The sequence below is a fragment of the Cnephaeus nilssonii genome, assembly GCF_951640355.1.
Source record: "Cnephaeus nilssonii genome assembly, chromosome: 16".
Lineage (NCBI taxonomy): Eukaryota > Metazoa > Chordata > Mammalia > Chiroptera > Vespertilionidae > Cnephaeus > Cnephaeus nilssonii.
This window is the reverse complement of record NC_137087.1, coordinates 44,614,141-44,641,990: the sequence shown is the minus strand read 5'-3', so window position 1 is coordinate 44,641,990 and position 27,850 is coordinate 44,614,141. Positions and strand designations below refer to the sequence as shown.

General features: G+C 41.8%; 1 protein-coding gene across 7 annotated transcripts in view; it reads right to left on the bottom strand.

Annotated features, from left to right (window-relative positions):
• BTRC (beta-transducin repeat containing E3 ubiquitin protein ligase) overlaps window positions 1-17,983 on the bottom strand; it is a 171,027-nt gene extending 153,044 nt beyond the window's left edge. For 4 of the 7 annotated variants that reach the window (XM_079793063.1, XM_079793066.1, XM_079793067.1 and 1 more), the window contains exon 1: window positions 17,839-17,983. In XM_079793063.1, the coding sequence (XP_079649189.1) occupies window positions 17,839-17,886 (48 nt within the window). In that variant the 5' untranslated portion in view covers window positions 17,887-17,983. Of the gene's footprint in view, window positions 1-2,363; window positions 2,400-17,838 lie in introns of all 7 variants that reach the window. The other 3 variants (XM_079793062.1, XM_079793064.1, XM_079793065.1) reach the window with 1 other exon arrangement.
• Between the last annotated feature and the right edge of the window lie 9,867 nt (window positions 17,984-27,850).

The window sequence follows — 27,850 nt, the reverse complement described above, 5'->3', positions numbered from 1 at the left end:
AGAAAGTAGTGTAAGTAGAAAGAGAACCAGGTCTTGTTTTCACAATGGCACAATGTAAAATTTACATTCTAATCTAAATAATTACAAGGTATTTCAAAGAAAACAGGGAGAACTCCTGTATTGTCATTTATAGACAAAAGAAGTTATCACTAGTCTATTCAGCAAAACAGATGTCACTTTACAGAGCTTTGGTATTTTTCTTAAATACCCTTGAAAACAAGGATCAGAAAATATGAACTCTTATAAAAAGGGATTTATTGTATTTTTATAGCTTATTACATACCTTGTAACAATCATTTTGCTAAATGTGAATGTCAGTTTTATTTTCGGTCCCTTTTTCCTGGCTATTTACAAGCTTTGTAAGAACCGTTCCTTAATTAAGTCTAAACATAGTTTTATATAAATGGATTCCTGGAAATAAAACGTTCAGACTTAAGAAATGATTGTTACAGAGACTGTAACAGGCCGTAAAAAAGAAATGCCACTTTAAACAAAGATTTCTCATTTTAATTAAAAAGATAATCATCAGAACATTCTTACACTTAACAGAACCATTTAAAGAAGCTTCTTTGGGGGGAAAAATATATAGTATCTTATACAGGCTTCCATGTACAACTTATATTTAAATCAAAGTCTCAGTTGATCATATAGTATGAATTCTTATATAGTATACCTACACTTTAATGATATATTAAAAGAAACAGGTCCAAATGAAATAAACATCATTTCTAATTCTTTTTAACATGAATGCTTTCAAAAGGTTATATTTTTCCACAAGATATTGGTAAAACACATTTAAGAATACTTAAGAAATACTTTTTAATGCTGTTGGGATGTGTTGGCTAAAAGGACTGTATCCATATAATAAAAAATGACAAACCTAAATAGTTTCTCAACTCCGATAAAACCTCATAAAAAAAAATCTTTTTTATTTTCAAAACGCCATACCTGGATATGACTGGAGGGTGTGAAAAATCTTTAGAAGCATGATTTGATAAGGCAGGATTCTTTTTGATTAATTCATTTGACTAACTTTTAAACTGTCCATTTTTAATTCATATAATATAAAATTTGTAAAGTTCAACAGAATCCAAAGGAAAATGATGTAGATCTTATAAGCTGTCATTACAATTAATTGCAATTTGAAAAACAGATGCACCAATGTTCTTCTACTTAAGTCACCTTTTCTAAATTACACTGAACACTAAATCTGAGTCATCACTTGACAGTCTATTTCTATAGCAATATATTACTAGACATTGTCTCAACTCCCAGCGAAACAAGTTATAATTGGGAGGCCATTTCCTAACTGAAAATTTGATAACAAAAAAAGTACTGGCATGCCTAACAACATCAAAACAAAGATTCAATAACTATAAACCTCTACAGCCATTAAAAGTAAGAAAATTACATTCCAGCTTCATAAAATGGAAGTAACATACCAATGATCATGATTATGTGTTCAAAGTGTAAAAAAAAAACAACAAGCACAACTCTTCCATATTAACTCAAGCTACTAACCAACAAAAATAAACACTAAACATTTATTTAGCAATCATTTGGTTTGCTTCATATAATACAGACTGCTGCTTGGGATAATTTATGAAGGAGGGAGAAGTAGAAGGGGGCCAAACAAATATATTACTCAAAGAATGCCCTCCTTTCTTTATCTAAATGCTTTCCCTGAATAAGCAAGTTATTCAAAATCATACCACTGACCTATGCTACTAGGAATAGGCAATCAGTAAATAGCTGATTATGATCATGATGATCATGAGTGTTTCTCACTTAATTTGTTTATTTTTAAAAATTATAGGATAACCAGATATTTTTCTTTTCCATTGGCCTATCTTCTCAGTTTATTAAAAGCCACAAGTGTTCTACATAAGAGCAAAGGCCACCAGAAAAAAAAATACTCTTAAGTCACTCTTCAATCTCAATGTCACAGGGTTTACTTGAAACTTTGTAGATAGGTTTCAGAGTACCTCACACTTCATTGAAAACCCATGAACATTCATTAGTACGAACTCTTTTTTAATATATTCACAAAGTCTTCCATAGAATGTTAAATTTTAGACATATCATTCTGATGATCACTCTTCTGATGATTACTTTTTGTTTGATTTCAACAGATAAAATCATCAAGAACTGAGGCATGCACTAGGGAAATGCAGATTAAAACTGTAATAAAATAATACTTTATACCTATTAGGATGGCTAAAATAAAAAAATACTGACAATCCCAAATGCTAGCAAGGATGCAAAGCAGCTAAAACTCTCATACACTGCTTGTGGGAATGCAAAATGGTACAGCCACTCTGGAAAAGTTTGGCAATTTCTTATAAAGTTAAACATAAACTTACCATATGACCCAGCAATTCCCCTCCTGGGTATTTACCCTAGAGAAATGAAAATTTTATGTTCATACAAAACCTATACACAAGTATTTACAGCAGCGCTATTTATAATCACCAAAAACTGGAAACAACCCAAATGGATAAACAATATGTGATACAATCCATACAACTAAGGAATAAAAAGGAGTAGACTATTGATACATTCAACAATTTGGATAAAAACTATCTTAAAGGTATTATGCTGGCCCAGCCAGTGTTGCTCAGTGGTTGAGCATTGACCTATGAACCAGGAGGTCACGGTTCGATTCCTGGTCAGGGCACATGCACAGGTTGCAGGCTTGGTCCCCAATGGAGGGAGTGCAGGAGGCAGCTGATAGATAACTCTCTCTCATCATTGATGTTTCTCTCTCTCCCTCACCCTTTCTCTCTGAAATAAAAATATTTTTTAAAAAGGTATTATGCTGAGTCAAATCAGTCAGTAGCAAAAGATTACATATTGTATGATTCCATTTATATGACATTCTCAAAAAAACTAAAGGGAGGGTGAATCTATCACAGTTCTTAGAAATTAGGGATAGGGGGATAGTACAAGGGAGTTTAGGGAAGTGGGGGCGAGGGGAGCAGGGAGGGAGTGATGAAACTGTTCTATATCCTGACTGAGGCAGTGGTTACATGAATCTATATACTAGGTGTACCGGTTAAAAATGCGGGTTTTTTTCAATAGATGGAGTTACATATATGTTGCTATATATGCGATTTTATATGTATGGTATTTTGTTGTATTGCTCCTTCAGATTACCACTTTTTCCGATCGATGGCACCAGCACTTTCTGAGCAGCACTTCAAAACGTACAAAGAAGTGGACAATTGGGTCTCTGAATGGTCTGCCTCAAAACAAGAAAAGTTCTATTGGGATGGTATCCACAAATTACCTGAAAGATGGGGGAAATGTGTAGCTAGCAATGGACATTACTTTGGATAAAGCACTTTTGATGTTTCTCTTGAAATTAGTGTTTTCTTTGGATTACAAAATCTGAATTATTAACCAGTTAATAGTTAATCTGTATTATTAACAGGTTAAGAGTTAATCCTCATTTTTAACCGGTTAATAGCTAATCCGCATTATTAACCAGTTAACAGTTAATCCGAATTATTAACCGGTTCATAATTAATCCACATTTTCAAGATCCATTTTGTGGATACCGTCCCAATAGAACTGTTCTTGTTTTGAGGCAAACCATTCAGAGACCCAATTTTCCACTTCTTCGTACATTTTGAAGTGCTGCTCAGAAAGTGTGTGTGCCATCTATCAGAACAAGTGGTAATCTGAAGGAGTAATACAAAATAAGCACATATATCAAATTACATATATATGTACATATATGTAATTCCATATATTGAAAAAATCCGCATTATTAACCGGTACACCTAGTATACAGGGGTGGGAAAAGTAGGTGTGGTTTTTTTAAATCCTACCCGAGTATGTTTCACTGATTTTTTTTTAGAGAGAGAAGAAGGGGGGAGAGAGAAAATTCAATCAGCTGCCCCCCTTACTGACCAAGGGTCAAACCCAAAATCTAAGTATGTGCCCCATTGAGAAATCAAACTCCACCCTCCCCCGCACCGAAACCTTTTTTGCTGTATGGAGTGACACTCAACCAACAAACCACCCAGCTGGGCAAAAGCAGGTTTACAGATGCATTGTGCTATTCTTTTGTGTTAATAAAGCTATTGTAATCACCATAACCTGCATGTCTTTTTCCACACAAACAACCTACTTTTGGCGACCCCTGTACATATGTTAATATTCTAGACCTATATACTAAAAAAAGTTAATTTTACTGGATGTTAATTTAAAAAAAAGAACTAAGACCAAAACCTTGCATATGGCAGGCATGAATCAATATATGATTAAATGGTAAAATGAAATAGAGGTGGAATGCCTATTCAATAAACCTTAGGAGTCTGGATGAATTATTTTTTAGAGTTCTGTTATACAAAACTCACCACTACATGTTTATGGCTTAGAAAGCACCTTCAGCCCTAGCTGGTTTGGCTCAGTGGATAGAGCATTGGCCTGCAGACTAAAGGGTCCTGGGTTCGATTCCGGTCAAGGGCACATGCCTGGGTTGCAGGCTCGATCCCCAGTGTGGGCTGTGCAAGAGGCAGCCGATCAATGTTTCTCTCTCATCATTGATGTTTCTATCTCTCTCTCCCTTTCCCTTCCTCTCTGAAATCAATAAAAAAAAGAAAGAAAGCACCTTCACATATACCTCTTTTAATTATATCAAATTACATCTTCCTCTATTTTGAAGATGCTGTGGCTGATCCAAGGAAGAAAGATAAAAAGACTTGAGGTCAGAGAGAGCCAAGGCTATGTGTCTGTCCTTTGAGGTCAGCATGAGGCCCTTGCTTAAAAGAACAATTCCAGTCATGTAACTGTAGAAGAGACTAATCTTTCATCATAACTTTCCCTACCATTCAGTTATGCCTGTTGCTTTAAGCAACACTTCCATGATTCCTCGAACTTCTTCCTTTATTTCTTGACATTATTTCTACATAGAGATCTAGAAAACAACTGCTGGGGTAGTCTGTTGTCATTTACTTTTACATATGTGATAGGGTCATAGAATCCTATATAATAAAAGGCTAATGTGCAAATTGACCGAACAGCAGAATGACCGGTCGCTATGATGTGCACTGACCACCTGGGGGCAGACACTCAATGCAGGAGCTGCCCCCTGGTGGTCAGCGCCGCTCAGCCAGAGCCTTCCTGCCTCCGCAGCAGTCGGACATCCCCCAAGGAGTCCCGGACTGTGAGAGGGCACAGACCGGGCTGAGGGACATCCCCTCCCCAGTGCACGAATGTCGTGCACTGGGCCTCTAGTATTAACAATAAAACGTTAGACCTATCCACAACATTTTCATAGGACTAGGAAGAACTACCAGTTGTAATGTGATATAATTATAGAATACCTAGAGTGGTCATATTTGGGGATGTTGCTATTTTTCTTCTACTAAATATACCTCTTATAAATGGCATATCTTGCTTATTTTTCTGCCCCCCTCCATAGTTCACCAATTTCTCTAGCTGCAAACACTTGGCCCCCAGAAGTAAATTCTTTTTAGAAACCAAATTATTACAAATCAGCTGGAATTTGAAGAGATCCCAAGCCTCTGGCATAAGGTTTGTCACTCTGTCTTCACTCTTTTTCAGCATTATCCTATCTAATAAGAGAGTAATATGCAAATTGACCATCACTCCAACACACAAGATGGCTGCCCCCATGTGGTCAAAGATGGCTGCCCCCATGTGGACACAAGATGGCCACAAGATGGCCAGCAGGGGAGGGCAGTTGGGAGGGACCAGGCCTGCAAGGGAGGGCAGTTGGGGGCAATCAAGCCTGCAGGGGAGGGCAGTTAGGGGTGACCAGGCCGGCAGAGGAGGGAAGTTGGGGGCAACCGGGCCTGCAGGGAAAGGCAGTTGGGGGGGACCCGGACCTGCAGGGAAGGGCAGTTGGGGGGGCCCTGGGCCTGCAGGGGAGACCAGTTGGGGGGGACCAGGCCTGCAGGGGAGGGCAGTTGGGGGCAATCAGGCTGTCAGGGGAGTGGTTAGGGGGTGATCAGGCTGGCAGGCAGAAGCGGTTAGGGGCAATCAGGAAGGCAAGCAGGCAAGCAGTTGGGAGCCAGCAGTCCTGGATTGTGAGAGGGATGTCTGACTGCCCGTTTAGGCCCGATCCTACCTGGGCCTATGTAACCCTAAATGGGCAGTCGGACATCCCTTGAGGGGTCCCAGATTGGAGAGGGTGCAGGCTGGGCTGAGGGACACACCCCTCCCCGTGCACGAATTTCGTGCACCGGGCCTCTAGTTGAGATATAATTGACATTGTGCAAGTTTAAGGTGTACAACATGTTGATTTAATAAGTATATATTGCAAGATTATTAGCACCTGCCTTCACTTCTGATTCCAGTTAACTCAACTCCTTTTTACTCTGTTCCCCATGTACAAGGTTCTAGCCACAATGTCTCCCCGACTCACTCTATGTTGATACACTGGCCAGGACACAGTGGACTAGACATTTTGTCAAAGTGTGATCAGAGAAGTATCTGCATCAGAAACACTGAGATGTTTGTTAAGCATGCAGATTCTTGAAGCCTACCAAATTTAGTGGAGGAAGAGTTGCAAATCTGCAGTATGTATTAACATGCTCTCCAATAATTCTTATGCATAGTAAAGTATAGGACTACTGCAGTGGGCACTAATAAGTATAGGTTTGATGAATGAATTAATTGAATGAATGAATTCTTTCGTTCCTTGCTGGGTATTCCAGTTCCAGTTATGAGCACAAATTTGAAACATGGGCTTTGCCACCTGTTTTTAGAACTCAGTAGTGCTGTCTGCCTATCTGGATCTCCCCGGAATATCTACACACAGACTCCTAATCACTATCTCCCTCTAAAAGTATATCCTGCCCTTGCTAAACTTCCATGACTGCACAAATCTGGTTGGGTTGCCAGTAGATACTGTGTTCCATCTGCCTGGCTAATTTTCCTCTCAGCTCCTAGACACATCCAAGCACTTGGCCTACCTCAGTGACTATGTAAAGGCTCTGTAGGTTTGTGCCCCCTGATCTTGATAAAACAGTGTCCCTAGTACAATAGACAGTGATTATGAAATTACTCAAAAACCAAATGTAATGTTTAGATGAATTCTGAGCTTTCTATCACATAGGAATTTGAGTAGAGCTGGTCCCGAGAATTTCCGTTTAGCATACGCTCTAGGTGAGTAAATTTTTTAACCTCTTATTATGGATACGTTTATATATAAGTATGGGATGGTATAAAATGAATCACCGTCACTCGGTTTTTTCTTTTTCCTTTTATTTAAAATTTAGTCTTCTTATTAAAGTTAAGAACTATCCCAACACCTTTACTCACCAAATACTCATTTTCCCATATGTACTACTATTGCAACCTTCCCTTTCACTAAATGGTCACATGCCTGACAACAGCCATATTCTAGTCTTCTCTTTTCTCTTTTTCTTCATTTCTCCTCTCCTACTTCAGGCAAATCTTATTCATTCTATCTCTATTTATATGAGACTAGAGGCCCAGTGCATAAAATTTGTGCACTCGGGCGGGGGGGGGGGGGGGCGGGTGTCCCTCAGCCTGGTCTGTGCCCTCTTAAAGTCTGGAAGCCCTTGGGGGATGTCTAACTGATGGCTTAGGTCTGCTCCCACCCCCTGTGGGAGTGCACTGACCACCAGGAGGCAGCTCCTGCCTTGAGCGTCTGTCCCCTGGTGGTCAGTGCAAGCCATAGCGACCAGTCGTTCTGCTGTTCAGCTGATTTGCATATTAGCCTTTTATTATATAGGATATTTAAAGTACTCAGATTCACAGAAATAAAGTAGAATGAATGTTGGTCTAGGGAGAGAGAGGAAACTGGAGAGTTGTTTCATAAGTACAGAGTATCAGTTTTGCAAGAAGAAAAACCTGTATTCAGTTTAGTTAAGGCTAAACAAAACAAGTGTCTAAAAGAGATGGAGTAGTAGAATCAGCAGTGATCTACTGAGGATGTCAGAGCCCTCCCCTAGAAGAATAAAGAGGATGTCCATACAGGAATATGGCAGCCTTGTAGCCCTGCACAGGATGCTGGAATCCAAATAGAGTGAGGAAAGCAACCCAGTGCAGGGTATCAGAGCCTGAAGTGAGAAGGATGTTCAAATAGGGTAGCAGCATGAAATGGGATTTTGGAGGCTAAGTAAGGTGACAAAGGCACCCACATGGTGGGTGTCAGAAACAGCAGCAACAGGAGAGATTGGTCATATACAGGGGGATTGATTAAGAAAATATGTTGAGGATAATGAGAGCCAACTTACAGTCAGAAAAAAGGAGTTACAATGCCCTAGCTAATTGGCTCAGTTGGTTGGAGCATCCTCCCATACACCAAAGGGCTGCAGGTTCAATTCCTGATCAGGGCACATATTTAGGTTGAGAGTTTGATCCACAGTCCGGGTGTGAACGCAACTGATCGAAATTTCTCTCTCTCTTTTTCTCTCTCTCTTTTTCTCTCTCTCCTCCTTCCACTCTCTCTAAAAAACTAAAAATACAAATCAATAAAAACATATCCTGGAGTGAGGATTTAAAAAAGAAAAAGGAGAGAGAGAACCAAGATGGTGGCATAGGTGAACACCCACAATCACATCAAAATTACAACTAAAATACCAAACAACCATCATTGAGAATCGCCTGAAAGCTGGCTGAATGAACATCCTACAACTAGAGAAGTAAAGAAGAAAGTACATTAAGACTGGGAGGAGAGGCAGAGGCATGGAACAGGCAGGTTGTTTGTTTGTTTTTAATCAGGAGGGATACCTCAGCTGCAGAGGCCCCCTGTGAGGAGCAAAGGGTCCCAGCCCCACACCAGACCCCCAGCTCAGGGTTCCAGAGCTGGGAAAAGAAGTCTCCGTAATTTGGGGCTGTAAAAACCAGCAGGGATTGTGGCTGAGTGACACAGAGGCTGCTGGAGACTCAGGCAGTCACTCTTAAAGGGCCGGCACATGAACTTACTTGGACCTGATCCCTCTGGCCAGGCTCCAGCGCCAGGGCGGCAGCTTAAAAAGAACCAAGGAAATTCAGGGAGGAACTGAATTGTCTGGCATCAGGGCAAGAACTTGGGGGTGGCTTTCTCCCAGACAGGGGTGTTCACAGTGGTCACTGTTCCTATGCTGAGACCTCCCCCTTTGCAGAGCTAACTGGCAGCCATATCTGAATCTCCATCAGCCTGGCTCATACTGTTCACTCTACTCTAGAGATTCCCTGAGACTGCCCCATCCAATTTGCAGCAGCTTTTCCATATGAATGGCATGTCCTGGCTTAGGCTTCAGACTTTGCTAAAATCTCTCAACAAGCAGCAGCAGTCGTCAGTGTGCCCCAAACCTATCAATAAAAGGCCCAAGACTAGGCACTAGCACCAGCCTGCCTTGATTCACAGCTTGGCCTTGCCTGGCCACTTACAAGGACAATACAAGTAGCATCCATCTGCAGACCTCTCTGTAGCTCCTGCTGGATGGCCCCAGGCAGTGGCTGACTTTGCACCTCCCAGGAGGCCCCAGAGCCAGTGCACCTTGTGGACAGCTTCAGACCACACCAGATTATAACTCTACACATCCACAAGTGACATATTCAAGGGGCTGACTCAGTAAGTACCAAAGCCCCTCTGAGGCAATTCCTGCTCTAGAGGGGTGTCTCCTACACAGCAGCTCTTCCACTGTAGTTGCAGCTGGTCCGCACAGCCAATTGGCCTACAGGTCAATTCTTCCCAGTGACACCAACAGCAATCAAGGCTCAACTACAACAAGACTGTGTTCACAGCCTACACAGGGGTGCACCTAGAGTGTCCAGCTCAGGTAACTGAGGAGTCTGAACCACTGGGTCCTACAGGACACCTACTACACAAGGCCACTCTGTCAATTTCAGGAGACATAGCAGCTCTTCCTAACACATAGAAACAAACACAGGGAAGCAGCCAAAATGCAGAGCAAAGAAACATGTCACAAATGAAAGAAATGGAAGCAAGCAAACTATTGGATACAGAGTTCAAAACAATCGTTAAAAGGTTGCTCAAGGAGACTTAATGAGAGTTTCAAGGGACTTAATGAGACTTTAAAAGATCTTGGGTAGAATTTCAAAGACATGAAAAAAGATCAGTCAGAAATTAAGCATACACTAATTCAGTGGTTCTCAACCTTTCTAATGTCGTGACCCTTTAATACAGTTCCTCACGTTGTGGTGACCCCCAACCATAAAATTATTTTCGTTGCTACTTCATAACTGTAATTTTGCTACTGTTATGAATGGTAATGTAAATATCTGTGTTTTCCGATGGTCTTAGGCGACCCTGCTAGCGGTTCTCAACCTGTGGGTCTCGACCCACAGGTTGAGAACCGCTGCTGTAGAGCCTAAGACCATCGGAAAACACAGATATTTACATTACCATTCATAACAGTAGCAAAATTACAGTTATGAAGTAGCAACGAAAAGTAGCTAAACTTTTCCAGCCCAGTGAAGCACCCCAACTTCTCTTTCAGGTAATTGTCAGCAACACAGCAGTAAATATGAACACGAAGCAGATTATTACTGATCACACAGGGCAAACAAAGGGTAAAATATTTAACTGTATTTTAAGTGTTTGACTATATTCTGCACAGTGAGAAAACCTGAAGTCATTTTTCAAGTTCCACCATGTCTTACTTCTTTTCAGTAGGGTCAAGTTTCTAAACTTTCTAAATCTCCGTTTTCCGGCTAATGAAAAGAAAATGGGATTCTACCGAGTCTCCTATCTACTCCAGGACTTCTGTGAGGGTCAAATGAGATGAGGCATGTGAAAACGCTTCACAAACATTTGGTTAAATTGTAAAATGTATGCACCTGACCATAAAGCAAGTTGGGTTACTGGGCTGAAGAAACTCCAAGGAGGCTAGTCGCTAGGGAGAGGAAGCTGGGTGTTGCTACATGACATCATTAACCGGCACCCACAGCAACCGTTTCCAGGCTAGGCTGTGGGCCACACTTTGTGCCATGGGATCTTGGCAGCATTGGCTGTGATTTCGTGGGGTGTTGCTCCGGGGTGGTGGCGGGGCTTGTGTCCCACTTGGGAGAAACCGAGTGTTGGTTTATTGGCACCAGGTCCATGGTGCCATTTATTTTTAAATGGCCAGTGCGAGTCATGGCAGCTCCTACATTGAGCATCTGCCCCCTGGTGGTCAGTGCGTGTCATAGCTACCAGTCGGATGGATGGACACTTAGCCTTTTATATATATAGAGATATCATTACCTATGGATACAGACAATACAGTGGTGAAAGCTTGGGGCAGGGCATGAACCAGGTGGAGTGAGGCAATCGGGGGGAAGAAAAGAGGATATCTGTAATACTCTCAACAATAAAGATTTTTTAAAAATAAAGAAAAAGAAGTTACAATTATAAAAGGAAACTACTGAGTGAACCCTGTGGTATTAGACTAGAATTGGAGATATGAGTGTGAATTCATGGTTTTAAATAAATATTTAGATAATATTAAAAGGGTGACATAAATATACATGTGTGTATATATGTGTGTGTATGTGTTTACATGCACATATATTTCCTACCCCTGTCCAGTGAGAGGTCCAGGGAGCAATGATAGCCCAATAGCAATGAACACACCTGACATCCAGATCTTGACTTCTAAATATCATTTTCTACTAAAAGAAACCAGGGCTCCATGGAGAACTTACTGATTCCAGAACCAGGGCAAAAAGGTACAAGATGAATATCTTCTTTTACCAGAAAAGAAGAAAATGCTCAAAGAATGATAAGAATACATCAAAACAACAAAGGGAGCAGCTTGAAAGTACTCTCATTAGCCAAAGAGGGAACAATTTAATCATCAAAATAAATAACTACAGTATTGGATTATTACCCATCAAATAAAAAACAGGAGTTCAAAAGTTCACTCTGCTATAATTTACAATCTGATGAATAGAAAGTTACATGGTTTCAAAGTACCTTCCCATAAAATACTACAAGGAGAAAAACATTAATTTTAAAAAAAACTGAATAAAAATCATGTGCCACCTGATAGGAGGCAATTAGTAAAACACAGCATCACCTCTGTGGTATTTCTATAAAAAAATATATAATCTGAATCTAACCATGAAACATTATCAGATAAATCAAAATTGAGGAACCACTTTACAAAATAACCAGCCTATAATCTTTAAAAGTGCCATAGTCATGAAAGTAAAAAAAGATTAAGGAACTGTTCTAGATTGAAGGAGACTAAAGAGACATGACAACTCAATTCAATGCATCATTCTGGATTGCATCCTTTTGTTTTAAAGAACATTACTGGCCCGTCCTGTGCAGCTCAGTGGTTGAGCATAGACCTATGAACCAGGAGGTCATGGTTCAATTCCTGATCAGAGCACATACCTCTCTCTATTTTTCTCTTCCTCTATGCAATCAATAAAAATACATTTTAAATTAATAAATAAGTTAAAAATATACTGATTTCTAGAGAGAGTGAAAGGGAGGAAAGAGGAGAAGGGGGAGAGAGAGAGAGAGAAACATCCTGTAAGAGAGACACATGAACTGGTTGCCTCCCACATGGGAGGAATAGGAACCCTTGACTGGAAATCGAACCTGCAACCCTTTGGTCCTTGGTCTGAGGCAAGGGCTAACTTGGTTTCTTTAAGCTACTAAATTTTGGTTGGTTTGTTACACAGCAAGTTACCTTTTATACTGTTTCCTTATCTATCAATTGTATTAAAAATTCTTTTAGCCCTAGCTGGTTTGGCTCAGTGAATAGAGCATCAGCCTGTGGACTCAAGGGTCCCAGGTTCGATTCCAGTCAAGGGCACATGCCCCGGTTGTGGGCTCAATCCCCAGTAGGGGGCATCCAGGAGGCAGCCAATCAATGATTCTCTCTCATCATTAATGTTTCTAACTCTTTCTCCCTCTCCCTTCCTCTCTGAAATCAATTAAAAAAAAAATATATATATATATATATATATATATATACATATATATATATATATATATATATATATATATATATATATATTAATTCTTTTATATGACCTACTAGAGAGGCCCATTGCACGAATTCGTGCACGGGCGGGATCCCTCTGTGTGGCCTGCAGGGATCAAGCCAAAACCCGCAGTCCAGCTGCCTGTAGCTCCTATCTGCCGCTCCCGCTCATCCCGGCCCCACTGTGCCTGCTGTGGGCTCCCGCCCCATCAGTCCCAATCGGGAGAGGCTCACACTGCCGCAGCAGTGCTCACCAGCCATGAGCCCTGCATTTGGCGCCCTCCCAAGGGGAGTGGCCTGCGGGATCGGGCTGAAACTGGCTCTCCGACATCCCCCAAGGGGTCCTGGATTGTTAAAGGGCACAGGCCAGGGTGAGGGACCCCACTGGTGCACGATGGGGCCGGGGAGGAACCAAGAAAGAGCTCCAGGGCATGTCCGGCTCATCTCACTAGTCCTGATTGGCCAGACCCCAGCAGCAAGCTAACCTACCGGTCAGAGCATCTGCCCCCTGGTGGTCAGTGCACATCATAGCGACTGGTCAACCAGTTGACTATCTGCCCCCTGGTGGTCAGTGCACGTCATAGCGAGCGGTTGAGCAGCCTTAGCATATCATTAGCATATTACGCTTTGTTTGTTTGGCAGTTTGGTCTATTTGCATATTACCCTTTTATTATATAGGATTATGTCATCCAAGTTTCAAATGTTTCCCCAGTTCTAAGATTCTGGGACTAGCTTATCCTGTCCATTTTCTAAATTCATCCCTCAATGTATCTTTCCATTATATATATCTTTAAGCATACTTTAATAGCTGATAACTCACTTAATTTTTACTCCTTTTATGGTTTAACTGATTTGAAATAATTTGTAGTCAAGTCAGACTAAGCTTTGAACAAAGAAAATTTATCCTAAAATGCCACTGTTTTTAATGGGGATACATAAAAGATAAAAGTTTAGAATACAAAAGCGGCAACAGTAGACAAATTGGGGGCGCACAAATACTGAATGAAATGACTCTTGATGTTTGTGATTCCATTGTTTCGCATTATCAGCAGTGCCTAGACCAAAATGGTCATCAGTTTAAAAACAGGCATTGATAATTTATTCATTTCTTTAGGTTCTTTTAAATTTTGAGAATGAACTATATGTTAATAAACACTGACTTTATAATCATTCAAAGTGTATATACATTTTGTGTGTGTGTTTGCGTGTGTGTGTACAATGGCACTGGCCCTGGCCAGGTAGCTCAGTTGGTTAATGTCATCCCCATTCACCAAGGTTGTGGGTTCAGGGCACCTATAAGAAGCAACTGATGAATGCATAATTAAGTAGAATAACAAATCCATATGTGTGCATGTGTGCGTGTGTGCGTGTGTGTGTCTCTCATATCAATAAATAAAAATAAAATGGTGCCTACATTCCCTCAATTATTATTCATTTCTCTTCTAAGGTCCTCTTCCAGTTCCTGTTTATCTTTTCTGCAGAATTATAATTTTGTTGACCAAGGAAGTATATAGGTTATTTAATGTAAACTACTGCTTTAATATCATTTGTTTCTAGAAGTTAAACTATTCTTCACAAGTATCCAAGGGTAAACTTTAAGTCTAGACCATGTGTGAATTATGATCAATTCTGAATTACCAGCTCATTAATAAGATTTCATTGTAAAATTCCTAATTGAAGCACTACATTAATGCGGTAATGAGAAAATTTCATAAAATACCCATTTCATTTTTTAAAAAATATATTTTATTGATTTTTTACAGAGAGGAAGGGAGAGGGATAAGAGCTAGAAACATCGATGAGAGAGAAACATCGATCAGCTGCCTCCTGCACACGCCCCACCGGGGATGTGCCCGCAACCAATGTATATGCCCTTGACCGGAATCGAGCCTGGGACCCTTCAGTTCGCAGACCGATGCTCTATCCACTGAGCCAAACTGGTTTCAGCTCATTTTGGCATTTTAAACAAGTTACATTTTCTTAAACTATGGAAACCAGGGCATCCATACAAAAATTATCATTCATAATTTACAATTGAGGAAAGGGTAAGGCCAAAACAAATACTATACAAAATTTTCAACTCGATTAAAAGGATAGCCCTTCCATGTGTATGTACTGTGCTCTAGTCACTTGGTGCAAATACAAATAAAATGTCTTCCTATCTCAAAACGGATTCTGAGTAGAAAGGAGGGAGGGTGGGAAGAGATTAACCAAAGAACTTATATGCATATATGCATAGCCCAAGGATTCAGACAACAAAGAGGTGAAGGCCTGGGGTGGGGGAGGCAGGAGCAGGGTGAAGGGGAGCAAAAAGGGGGGAAATGGGGGACATCTGTAATGCTCTCAACAATAAAAATAATTTTTAAAAAATTGACTGAGTAAACAGACATGCTATGGCAGGGTAAGTGAAACCATAGGCAAGTTGTGGCTTACATTCATAATAAGACTGTGACTGAGCTCAAAAAGAATACCAAATCTCTAATTCTGCATTCTCTGCTTCAGTTATTAAGGTCATTCTTGGTGACCCTCTTCCAGTTGGCCTTCTCTCAAACAGGCAGTCAAAAATGAAAGTAACTAAAATTAAAGAAAAAAATTAGCTTCTCCCCATAGTAACTGATTCAACATCTAATAATGTGTGATGCTCTAAAAGCTGCAAACTACTACATGGCCATCTCCAGGTCCACTTTAACTCAATCAGGAGACCATTATCGAAACATAACTCATTGGTACAAAGCAGAGATCAAGTAGTTGAAAATTTTCCCAGGCTGAGGTCTAATGGGGAGTAAAGATGATGATTTCATAATGTCTCTTTATGATCTGTAAATAACACTATTCTATAAATCTGACATAAATGTCAAGATTAGGATTAAGTCAACCTCTAAGTAGGAAAACAAAAATAAGCAGCTGCCAATTCTCTAACTTAAATCTAGAAGTTCACTATAGATATAAAGCAACGTCCTTTTACTTCTAAGTACAAAAAATTTTCAAAATCTTGTCTTAATATTTTAGATTTCAACATTGGGAAGAAATTCAAGAATCCTCTTCTTCAAAATGAAATTTTGTTAATGATACACTCAAACTTTAGTTATGTGTTTTTGAAAGCACTAATACAAAATGAAACCAAATTTTAGTAAATTTGACCAGTCTCTGGAAATGTATTCTTATAAACAGGGCCTTTGAAAACCGAAATTCAATTACGTTAGTGTCCATGTTTATTTATGTTTGTTTTGATATTTCAGGCAAAGACATAAAATAAGAAAAAACAAAAATAAATTTTGGGACATGGCTGGTGTTCTCAATAGTTAGAGTGTCATCAACCTGAGTATGGAAGGGTTGTGAGTTTGCTTCCTAGTCAAGGGCATGTACCTAGATTGCAGGTTTGATCCCAGTCCCTGTGTGGAACTTGCGGGAGGCAATGAATGGATGTTTCTTTCCCTCTCTCTCTTTGTCTCTCCCTCCTCCTTCTCTGCCTTCCTCCCTCCACTTTCTCTAAAAAAATCAATGAAAAACATATCCTCAGGTGAGGATTAACAAAAAATAATTTAAAAATCAATAAATAAAATTTGGAGTGACAGGTTACAATTACTTCTGAAAAAGGAAGACTTGACTGCAAGTATCAATGTCCCTAAGGCCACCTGTTAAGATGGAAGTCTATGCATCCCATCATTCTTTATCTGTAACCACAAAGTCTGGTTTTACACCTAGGATATACAAGAAGCATCAGATTAAAAAGCATCAAATATCAGACTATACAAAATTGTCAAACATAAGCGTAGAAGAAAAGCAAGATACAAAGTGAACAAACTAGGCTCCAAAGGGCTTAAACACACCCACAAAATTCAATCTAAGCCCATACTGTGCTTCAACCTAAAACTTAGGAGTAACCACCAATCCTGACATCTCCCATTACCTACCCCCTTTTATCTCCTGAATTTCTCCACTGATCTCATCACTTCTTACGGGTCTTGTGATTCTCATCTCCACGGCCTTGCCTTTCCCAGAAAGTGACACAGTACCTGGCCCCCACATTTCACTATCTCTAATTTAGCACTAACTTTTGCTTTGTTTTACCCTCTTAGATATTAATTTTGTCCCCAATCTCATGTAGCCAGTTTTCCTGGCCAGTTCAACCTCATCCTTACAACATCGACCCTCTCCTTTCAAAGTAGAGTGTGGATACCTTTTTCTGACATTGGTTAATTCTGGCTCCTAGTCAACACCCTCTTCCTTTCCCAGAGGCTGTCACCATAGCCCCAGTCCTTATTCTCCTAAGTAAGGCCTCTTTCTTTCCGGAGTTTGTCAACATTAGTTTGGCCAACCTGGGGTTTTATCTTGAAGGTAAGGGCTCTCTCAATCCCCTCATTTTACAAAACCACAATTCTCCCACCAGCCCTGGCTTTCCTCCACCCTTAGATCCATCATCATACAGCCCTGCCGGTGCCCCTCCCTCTAACATCTTTCCTCCCACTCTCCCGTGCTCCCCTTCCTCACTCTGAATGCGCCTCTTCTCCCGGCCTTACCCGTCACCCTGACACTGGGGAGGCCCTGCCAGCGGCCAAACCGCGACTCTCCTCCGGGCTCCCTCCGCTCTTCAGTAACTGTCCCCACGCCCCTTTCCCTCCAGGGCCCCACGCGCCGCCCAGAGCCCCCTCCCCGAATAATCTCCCGCTGTCACGGGTCCCTCATCCACAAGATGGCGGAGCTGCTGCCCCCACCCCCGGGTCCTCTCCGCACCCCCTCCCGCCGCCCAGGAGCTCCGGTCCCGTCCCTTCAGCAGCCCCCGCCGCTGGCCTCGGCCCAGAACCCCTGTGCCCCCCTCCTCTGGCGGACGGGCGGCCCAGGCCCGAGCCTCAGCGACGGCGCCAACGCCACAGCCTCCACCGTTCCCCGGCCTGCACCTTCTCCTCACCATAAACTTGAGCGCTTTTTCCTGCAGCACCGCCTCGGCCGGGTCCATAATCTCCGAGGGCCCCTGGGTCTGCACTCCGCCAGGGCCGCCCCCTTGATGCCAGACCGCAGCCAACGCAGCGCCCAGATCCCGCCTCCTCTTCCTTCCCCCCGCCCTCTCTCACCTCTCTGGCACCCGCCAGGGGGCCGGGGAGGCTCGGCTGATTCATGCGCCTGCGTGAGCCCGCGGGCTCGCTGGAGTTGTAGTTCTGGAGCTTCCCGCAGCGAAATGCGCGGCCACACTGCGAACTGCAACTCCCGCAGTGCACTGCGGCGGGGGTCGCGGCGCCGGTAAGCCAAATCCAGACATCTCGCCTTCAATTCGCGATAATCAGCTGATGGGAATCGTAGTTCACCGCCTCTACGGGCTGGAAAGCGGGAGGGGCACGGGTGTCTCCTTAGTTACCGAGCGACGCCAGTGGCGGCTTGCCTGGCATTTGATATCAAGATGGCGACCAGTGCCTCACCTGTAGCCCAAATAGTGGAAAAAACTGTGAGAGGACCTAGAGTTTCTAGGACCTCCGTAACTGTGGTTTTAGAGAACTGGATATACCCCCAAATTTCATATCTCTGATGTCTGCGGGATGAATTTCAACCCAGAAACGCTGGGCCTATGAGCGCCTGGCAGCAGTTAACAGACCAATGCAGAATTTCAAGGTCCTCCAAGCTATCTCCCCACACTTCTCCCAAAGATCTTATTTTCCCCCACAGCAAGTCAGGGCCCGGTAGAACTCGGTTCTGAAAATTCTTGAGTGTTTAGTACTCACAAAATTGGCTTGCTGCTGCTAACCCTGAGATGTAAGCCTTGCATTAAAGGTCAAACAAATACTTATCAAAGGCTTTCAATCATGGACTATAATGGCCACCCAGCAAATAAAGTATGTAAGTATTTAGTTTAGCCTTGAAAGGGACAGTACACGTTTATTTTGAAAATTGGGTATACCCTAGATGGGAAAAAACCCTAGTATTTGGGCTGAAAGTGATAGGCTTGTACAAATTATCTGAATTTTTTAAATAAGTGAATTGGGGAAATGCCTTTTTACTTAGAAGAAAAAAATTCAGTGTAAACTATTTTATTTGCTCATTCAACAACAGTAACCACAAAATCTTGTGCAGCCATCATCCGAAGAAATGGGATTCATTAGTTAGTGAACATGATAGACCCAGTCTTGTGGAGCCTACATTTCTAGTATGGTTATACTTTATCCTAGTCATCATCCCTATGTCCACAGAACTCAGAACTATACCTACTATATAATAGGCTTTCAGTTAATAAAAAGTTTACTCTTGAAGTAAAACAATAATCCTACACAAGTGCAAAATGGGGAAGACTTAAAACTCATTCATATGAAAAACTACCTGGAGGTGTTCATAGGACTAAGTCAGTATGGACGTGGTTGCCTAAAAAGATAAGGAGTCCTAGGCAGCTTGAAGAATGATGTCTGGAGAATAGAGGCTTATGGTCTTACTCTGTTTTGAAATACTCAGACCACACCTGGAGTACTTTGTTCATTTATGGGCACCGTGTTCTACAAATATCACATATAGGAGCAGAGCCAGGGGCAGGATAAACAAGAGAGAAAATATTGGTGGATGCTTACTTTGAAAACAAAAAAGAACACTTAGAAATAACATGACAACTAAGTCAAGTATTTGAAAGTATTGAAAGGTAGGCATATATTCGTAACACCACAAGGCAAACTAGGACCAATGGGTGGGATAATAATTATGATCATGATCATATCAGCTATCACTTTATTAACTCTTTATGCCAGGCACTATGCTAGACATTTCACATTCATAATATCTAATATTCATAGTAATTATGTAAAACAGGTATTATCTGTAATATACAGCTGAAATGAATAACACAGATAGATGATAACTTGCTCAAGTCATGCAGCAAATTACATAGTTAAGATTCTAACTCAATTCTGCTTGATTCCCCTGTGTATTTTCACTGAATCACACTGCAGTGGCATAGGACTCAGACTCTGAGTTTTCTAGTAATCAGATCAGTCCTGACAAAGGAATGGACTGCCCCACCCCTGAACACACAGAGAGGCAGGATGACCATCTGTCAGGGGTATTGTTTCACTTTATTTTCCAGAGAGAAGTATGAAAATATTGCCTGATGAAGCTGGCAGTCAGTGACAGCCCTCACTTTGCCCAGCCATGTCGAGGTGAGGATTAGTAAAGCAAACACCAGTTTTTGTTTCGAAGCCCAACCAGATAGACAGTTTCTATACATATGAATTGAAACTGAGCTGGCAGGGGCTGGGTACAGAAAGGGTAAATCCTCTTTCTTAAAAATTGACCTCTCATGGTCAGGCAAACTGAGAAATCCAAATGTGAGTCCCCTTATATCCAACACTAGAGGCCCCATGCATGAAATTCATGCATGGGGGGGAGGGAAGGAGAAGGGGTTCCCCCTCAGCCCAGCCTGCACCCTCTCCAATCTGGGACCCCTTGGGGGATGTCCAGGATCAGGCCTAAACCGGCAGTCAGACATCCCTCTCACAATCCGGGACCGCTGGCTCCTAACTGCTCACCTGCCTGCCTGCCTGATCGCCTCTAACTGCCCCCCCCTGCTGGCCTGGTCGCCCCTAACTGCCCCCCCTCCCCGCCTGCCTGGTTGCCCCTCACTGCACCCCCTGCCAGCCTGATCACCCCCAACTGCCCCCCTGCCGGCCTGGTTACCCCAACTGCCCCCCCGCCCCCCCGCTGGCGTGGTCGCCCCACACAGCCTGCTGTTCAGTCATTTGGTCGTCCCTCACTAACACCCCTGCCGGCCTGGTCGCCCCACGCAGCCTGCTGTTCGGTTGTCTGTCCGGTTGTTTCGGTCATGACAGCCCCAGGCTTTTTATATATTAGGATAGTTTAGGAAAGTTCATTGGACTAGAAGTTAAGAGGCCTGGTTCTAGCCCATTGTTTTTCCACTTAATTGCTTGACTTTGGGCAATTAACCGAACATCTCTGGTCCTCTCTTTTGTCATCTGGAAAACAAAGGTCTCTGCCAACTCTAAAATGAGTACACCTGTGAGCCTACTTGTGGAGTGTGCTCAAAGAGATTACTAAATCATTAGAACCTTTAAAGCTCCACTTTACTGGAAAACTGGATTTCTAGCGTGAGAAGTCATAGCTATTACTGGACTTAATTTCTTCCCCTAACTGCCTGGTTTAAGGCCACTCTGACTTAACCTTGTCTATTAGTGTCTGTATTCAGCTAGTAATCTATCAAAATGTCTCTTGTCAACCTCCACTGGCAATACTAGCCTGTTCCAGACTACCTTCATCTATGTTGCTTAGTTCACTACAGTATTCACCACTGGTCCAGTTCTCTAACTTCAGGCTCTCTCCACCCACCTCATCTGACTTCACTTTCATCACATTCTTTTTTGCTCAATCCTTTTGTGGCTCTCTTACATACTTTATCATTGTTTAAATTCCTTTGTCTGGCTTTCCAGACCTTCAAAATCTTATCCAATACTCTCTCTCTCTCCAGCCTTACTTCCCACTTTGCTTTGCTCCCTCCAATCAGACCTTTCTCCTACTCCACCTGCTCAGCACACTTCTCTCCCTCCTGGCCTTAGCTTGTGGGAGTCATTTTGTCATTCTAGAAAGCTTCCCTTTCCCTCTCCTCCCTACTCATCTTTCAAATGATTTAAATCTTACTTTTAAAAAATAGTTACTAGTAATATATTTGCCTTTATTTTATGGATTTTAGAGAAAGGAAGGGAGAGAAAGAGAGAGAGAAATGTCAATGTGAGAGAAACATCGATTGGGCTGGGGGCAAACAAGCAACGTGGGTATGTGCCCTGACCAGGAGTCAAAACCACAGCCTTTCAGTTTATGGGATGATGCTCCAACAGAGCCACACTGGCCAGGGCTATATTTGCTTTTTAGCATTATAGCCCACTCTCTTTTCCCTCTCCCCATAGAAAATGTTTATATTTTTGTTTGTCTGGTTCTTGCAAAGTAAATATTGTTTTGTATGCTATATTTTTTGTGTGTGCTACACTTTTATCACAAATATAATATTGTCTTATATATCTCATTATGTTTCATACTTTTTGCACCCAGTACCTATATGGTTTGTAGAAATACTTATGTTGCTATGTGTATATTTAACCTGCTACTTCTAATTGCTCAATAATAGTCTGATGGTTTGTATCCACCACATTCTACCTATCTACTCTCTCAGCAAAGCCTTCAGTTCCCAATCACCACCAACAACACTGCAGGGAGCAATCTCCTATATGCCCCTGAGAGACTATGTTTGAGAATATATATCTAAAATCATACTTGCTGTTTTATAGGCTATTAAGGATACTTAATTGAACTATGTAGTGTCAAACTGCAGTACAGAAAAACCACAGCAGTCTGTACTTCCATCACACCTGCCATTATTGCTCAAGTTGAGGGAATCTAATCAGCTCACTATTCATAATGTAAAATTATACATTTTACCTTCTCTAGGCAACACCTAACCCACAAGATTCATGCCTCTCTTTAAATACATGACTCTGCTCTTCTAACCCCCATCTCTGTAGTGTGTGCTTATAACGCATAGCAAGCTGGAGTAAGAAATATTTCACACATGCCTGCACTTTTTTCTCATCCCATGGCATTCCCTCTCCTGTACCTGGTGGGGTTCTCGACTCTGATTGCACATACTTGATAAGAGTCATTTGAGGAGCTTTATAAGAATATTTATGCCCAAGCTCTCTCCCCACCTCAGGTATTTTGATTTAATAGATCTGTAGTAGACCCCTTGCAATGGTAATTTTAAAAGATCCCCTCATAATTCTAATCTGCAGCCAAATTTGAGGCCACTGCCTTGGAGTTTAAATGCCCAGTGCCTTCTTGCTGACCTCTGGCTATCCAGAGTCCCCTCCATGCCTAACTTGCCTTCCAAAGAATTACTCTTCACCACCACAACCCCCTTCGTCTCCCCACCACTCCCCACCCCCACCCCCCTACTTCCACCCCCCCCCCCCCAAAAAAAAAAAACCTCTATTTTCCAAGAACAGCCAATCAAAGCTCAGGGTTGAACAGAAGCGAAGAGATTAACTGATTAAAAAGCCATCAACTATTTGAATATCTGACAGGCTTAACTCTAGGGTCAAGAGGTCTAGTGGAGGTGGGAAAGGTTATTTGTATTTCAGTTAGCAGGAGAGATACTATTTTAGTTGGGGACTAAATAAAGAGTTTATCCCCCTTTTCCTTACTTTGTCCTCATAAAAGCTCAAGGGTCAGTTCTCTACTCTGAAAATTTACTGACCTTATTGGGGCTCTGTGTTCTTGTGCCTAAGTAGACGGAGTCATTATTAATAGTGAACTGTGATCCAGATTAGATTCCCTCAACAGATGCTTCCACTGACACAGGCCAAGGCCATCCTTATCTGGATAGAGCAGTCAGTCCCCTTTAGGGCAGCTTCGGGATGGGGTGGGTTGATGGTGGGGCCACCAGAAAGAGTCTTCCAGGCAAAGGTAAGTGCATTTTTGATGATGCATTCTGAGGATCAAAGCAAGGCTAGTGTGACCTTAGGGGAATAGTGGCACTAGATGAGACTGCAGAGGACAATAGCATAGGGCTCTAATGGCAAGTCGTTATTTAGCACACACTGGTCAAGTGAACCAGCTGACAAGACATCCTTTCTAACTGGGGTCAGTGTCTGTGCCTTACCAGCGAAAAAATATATATTGATTTTCACCCTTCCTTATGGGCTAAATTGAGGAATTTTTACTTTATCCTGAGGGCTATAAGAAACTACTGAAAATTTTTAAGCAGGGCTACAGCATGGTCAGATTTGTATTTTTAGAAAATCACTTATGGCTGCAGGCTGGGAGAAGGATTATGAGCTTTCTGAAATCTTTCTGAGAGATGATGGAGGCCTGATGAAGGAGGTAAGAAAAACAGAAAGTAGTTAGATTCCAAAGATACTGAGGGGATAAAATCTGTAGGATTGGTGATTGATTAGATATGTCCTGGATGGTAGTCAAAGGAATGTGTCAAAGATGACTTCTAGACATCTGGCTCAGGAAGAAGGATGAATGAGAAGCGCTATTTTTTTTGAGACAGGAAACACAGTAGAAGGAAGAGGTGATAGGAGGATCATCACTTCTTTCTTGGACATTTTGCTCCAAGGTGCCTTTGAGACTTCCACATGGGTTCAGATGTTGAGGAAACAGTTGGATATTTGGAGCTGAAGCTGGAGAGAAAGGCCTGGGCTGCAGATAGGGATCTTCAGCATATAGGTGGTCATTGAAGCTCCCAGGAAAGGATTTGCCAAGCAGTGTAAAGAGCAACAGGTCTAAGACAGAATCCCGAATAAACGTAAGATTTACAGGGTGAGCAGAAGAAGAGGAGCCAGCAAAGGATCCCAAGAAGAAGTGACCAGAGAGACAGGAGGAAAGAAAGTCTGGCAAGTGTGGCTCATGGTTGGAGACAAATGCCATACTTTAGTGAGTTAAAAAAGGAAGGCGAGGAAATTAAGACTGTTGAGTCTTTCTCTCTCTCTCTCTCTCTCTCTCTCTCTCTCTCTCTCTCTCTCTCTCGATTTTTAAAAAATTATTTTTCCTACATTTTGTTTTGATTTTTTTAGAGAGAGGAAGGGAGAGAGCAAGAGGGAGAGAAAGACAGACAGACATCATTAGGCCGTTTCCCACACCCACCCCAACCAGGGATCTAACTGCAACCCGGGTATGTGCCCTGACCTGGAATCGAACCGCTTCCTGGTATACCGGAGGCTCCAACCAACTTAGCCACACCATCCAGGGCTGTTGAGTCTCTTCTTACAAAACATGTGTCTGGCCCTGGCTGGTGTGGCTCAGTGGATAGAGCATCAGCCTGCGGACTGAAGGGTCCCGGGTTCGATTCCAGCCAAGGGCACATGCCTGGGTTGCGGGCTCGATCCCCAGTAGGGGGCATGCAGGAGGCGGCCAACCAGTGATTCTCTCTCATCACTGATGTTTCTCTCTCTCCTCTCCCTTCCTCTCTGAGATCAATAAAGAAATATATATATTTAAAAAAAAACCACAAAAAACAACAACATGTGTCTGTCAAGGGAAGGAGAAGACAGTGGTTAGAAGTAGAAGTTGGGGGTCTTGGGAAAGTGTTTATCATTATGTTTGAAAGCAGGGAGACTTTAGTTCAAAGGAAACTAAAGAGGCATGACAACTAAATGCAATGACTGATCTCTGATTGGGCCCTGGAACGACATGCATACACATACACAGATACAAAGAAGACAAAATAGCTATAAAAGATATTAGTGAAACAATCTGGAAAAAATTCAATATGGATTGCTTACTAGATAATATATCAATGTTAAAGTTCCTGAGTGTGATAATTGTATTGTGAGAATAAGAGAATTAGAGAATGTCTTTGTTCTAAGGAGATAAAGTGTTTAGGGTGAAATGTTATGATGCCTGCAACTAACTCTCAAATGGTTTAGGGGAGTGGGAAGTGTGTGTGTGTGTGTGTGTGTGTGTGTGTGTGTGTGTGTGTGTGTAGAAAGAGAGGAGAAAGGAAGGAGAGAACTGAAGTTAATATGATAAAATGTTAATAATTGGTGGATTTAGGTGAAGTACTATGGGCATTCATTATACCCTTCTTGAAACTTTTCTGAGACTTAGAAATTTCCAAAGTAAAAACTTGGGGAGTAAAAAGAAGTGAGAAACTTGAGCATATTTAAAAGGATGATTAGGGAGAGAAAGGTTGAAAATAAAAGCAAGAGACAGGACATGATTATGGAACCAGGTCCTGAGAAGATAAGACAGAATGAATCCAGATGGAGGGATTAGCTGCCAGTGACACAGAGGAAGGAAGAGAGTATGGATGCAAAAGCAGGTCAGGTATAGAGTTGGAGGAGAAAGGTTGAGGAAATCCCTTTCTAATGGATGTTAGAAGAGACAACTAGCAATCTCTGCCACACAAATGAGATTTTTGCATTTTCTGCTCTTCTAGATTATGTTTATGCTCTTTCGTTCATTAACACAAACAATCAAAAAGTCGTTTTCCTTAAATTAAATTAATGTTGTTCTAGACCAGTGGTTCTCAGTGGAGACAATTTGTCCCCAGAGGACACTTAGCAATATCTGTGCTCCAGGCCTGCAGCAGAAGGACACAGGATACTTCCTCCTCTTTAAGGATATTCTAGAAGTTCAATAAAGCAGTTCTACTATATCTCATTAGTAACTGTGTGACCTTGGGCAAGTTACTTAACTTCTCTATGCCTCATCAGCAAAATGGGGACCATAATAGCTCTTATCTCATTGGGCTGCTCTGAGAATTCATACAAACTCCCTAGAACATTTCCTGGCACATAGTAAGTACTCAATAAATGTTAGCAATTAATAGCTCTAAATTTCACATAATTTGCATATATCATCAAGATGGGCTCAGTTTGCACCTTCTCCTTCCTGAACAATTTGGTCTTAAAACTATTATGTAGGGTAGAACAAGGTTAATGTCTATGCAGAGAGGTGGTCTGACATGGGCTGTTGAAGCTCATGTAGTGTGGTAAGGGCATCTATGTGTAGGAAGAAGCTCACATGGGAAACTATATATATATACACACACACACACACACACACACACACACACACACACATTCCCCAGCTCTGCCCACTGAGAGGGAGGGCCTTGAAGCAGCAATACCCAATAGCAATTAGCATTCACATCTTAGATTCTAAATACAGTACCATTTTCCACTAAAAAAGAATCAGTGTTCCTTGGAGAAATGGATGATTCCAGGGCTGGGACAAGGAAAGTACATGATGAACCTACAACATTTTGTGCCAGAACACAGAAAGAATGCTGCAAAGAATAATGGGGATATGTCAAAGGAATTCATTGTTTCACCTTCCAAAATACTCAATGATTTAAAAAACAAAGAGTATCTTCACAGGGGAGAAGCCTAGTAAATATAACTTTAATCAAGTGATCAAAGTGAACATCATCAAGAATGGGCAAATTGAAATTTGTATGTCCCTGCCCAGCCAGTGTGGTTGAGTGGTTGAGTGTCAACCCATGAACCAGGAGGTCTGGTTCAATTCTGGGTCAGGGCACATGCTCGTGTTGCGGGCTTGTTCCCCAGTGGGGAATGTGCGGGAGGCAGCTGATCTATGATATTTCTCTCTCATTGATGTTTCTATCTCTCTATCCCTCGCCCATCCTCTCTCTCTAAAAATCAATTTTAAAAAATATCTAAAACTTAAAAAAAAAATGTGTCCCTGATAGAATGCAATGAGAAGAACACAGATATTCTGGTGGCTACCTTGAAGATGACACCCAATAATTCTTGCCTCCAGGTGTTCACATCCCTCCTTTATTGACTAGGGCTGATGTGTGTAACCAATAATATATTATAGAAATGATGGAAGGTGACTCCCAAGGGCATGTATAGAAGATATTGTGTTTTCTGCCTTACATGGATTGCTTGCTTTGGGGGAAATAAGCTGCTATGTTGTGAGGAATCTCAAGCAGCCTTACAGAGAGGTCCACATGGCAAGGAACTGATGCCTTTGCCAACAGTCAGCACCAAATAGTCAGTGACGTGAGTGAGCCACCTTGGAGCAGATCCAACAGCCCCAGATAAGCTTTCAGATGACTATATTCCCAGCAACACCTTGAGCATAATCTCATGAGACTGTGTAGAACACTAAACTGATCCTGATTCCTGACCCATGTGAGATAATAAATGTTTATTATTGTTTTAAGCTGTTAAGTTTTGGGGTTATTTGTTATGCAGCAATAATAGCTAACTAACACAAATTCTCTTACAGGTAGTCTAACCCCAGAGCTTAAATGCAGTGACTATCTCATTAATTAATAGTAGTACCCAAATCAGAAACCTTTATTCAAACAGGTAAAAATAGTATTTATTTTGGCTATAAGATATATACTTTATATGTTTGCTGCATGATTTTCTCAGTTTGAAAGATTAATCAGCCTTTTGTGCTGACAA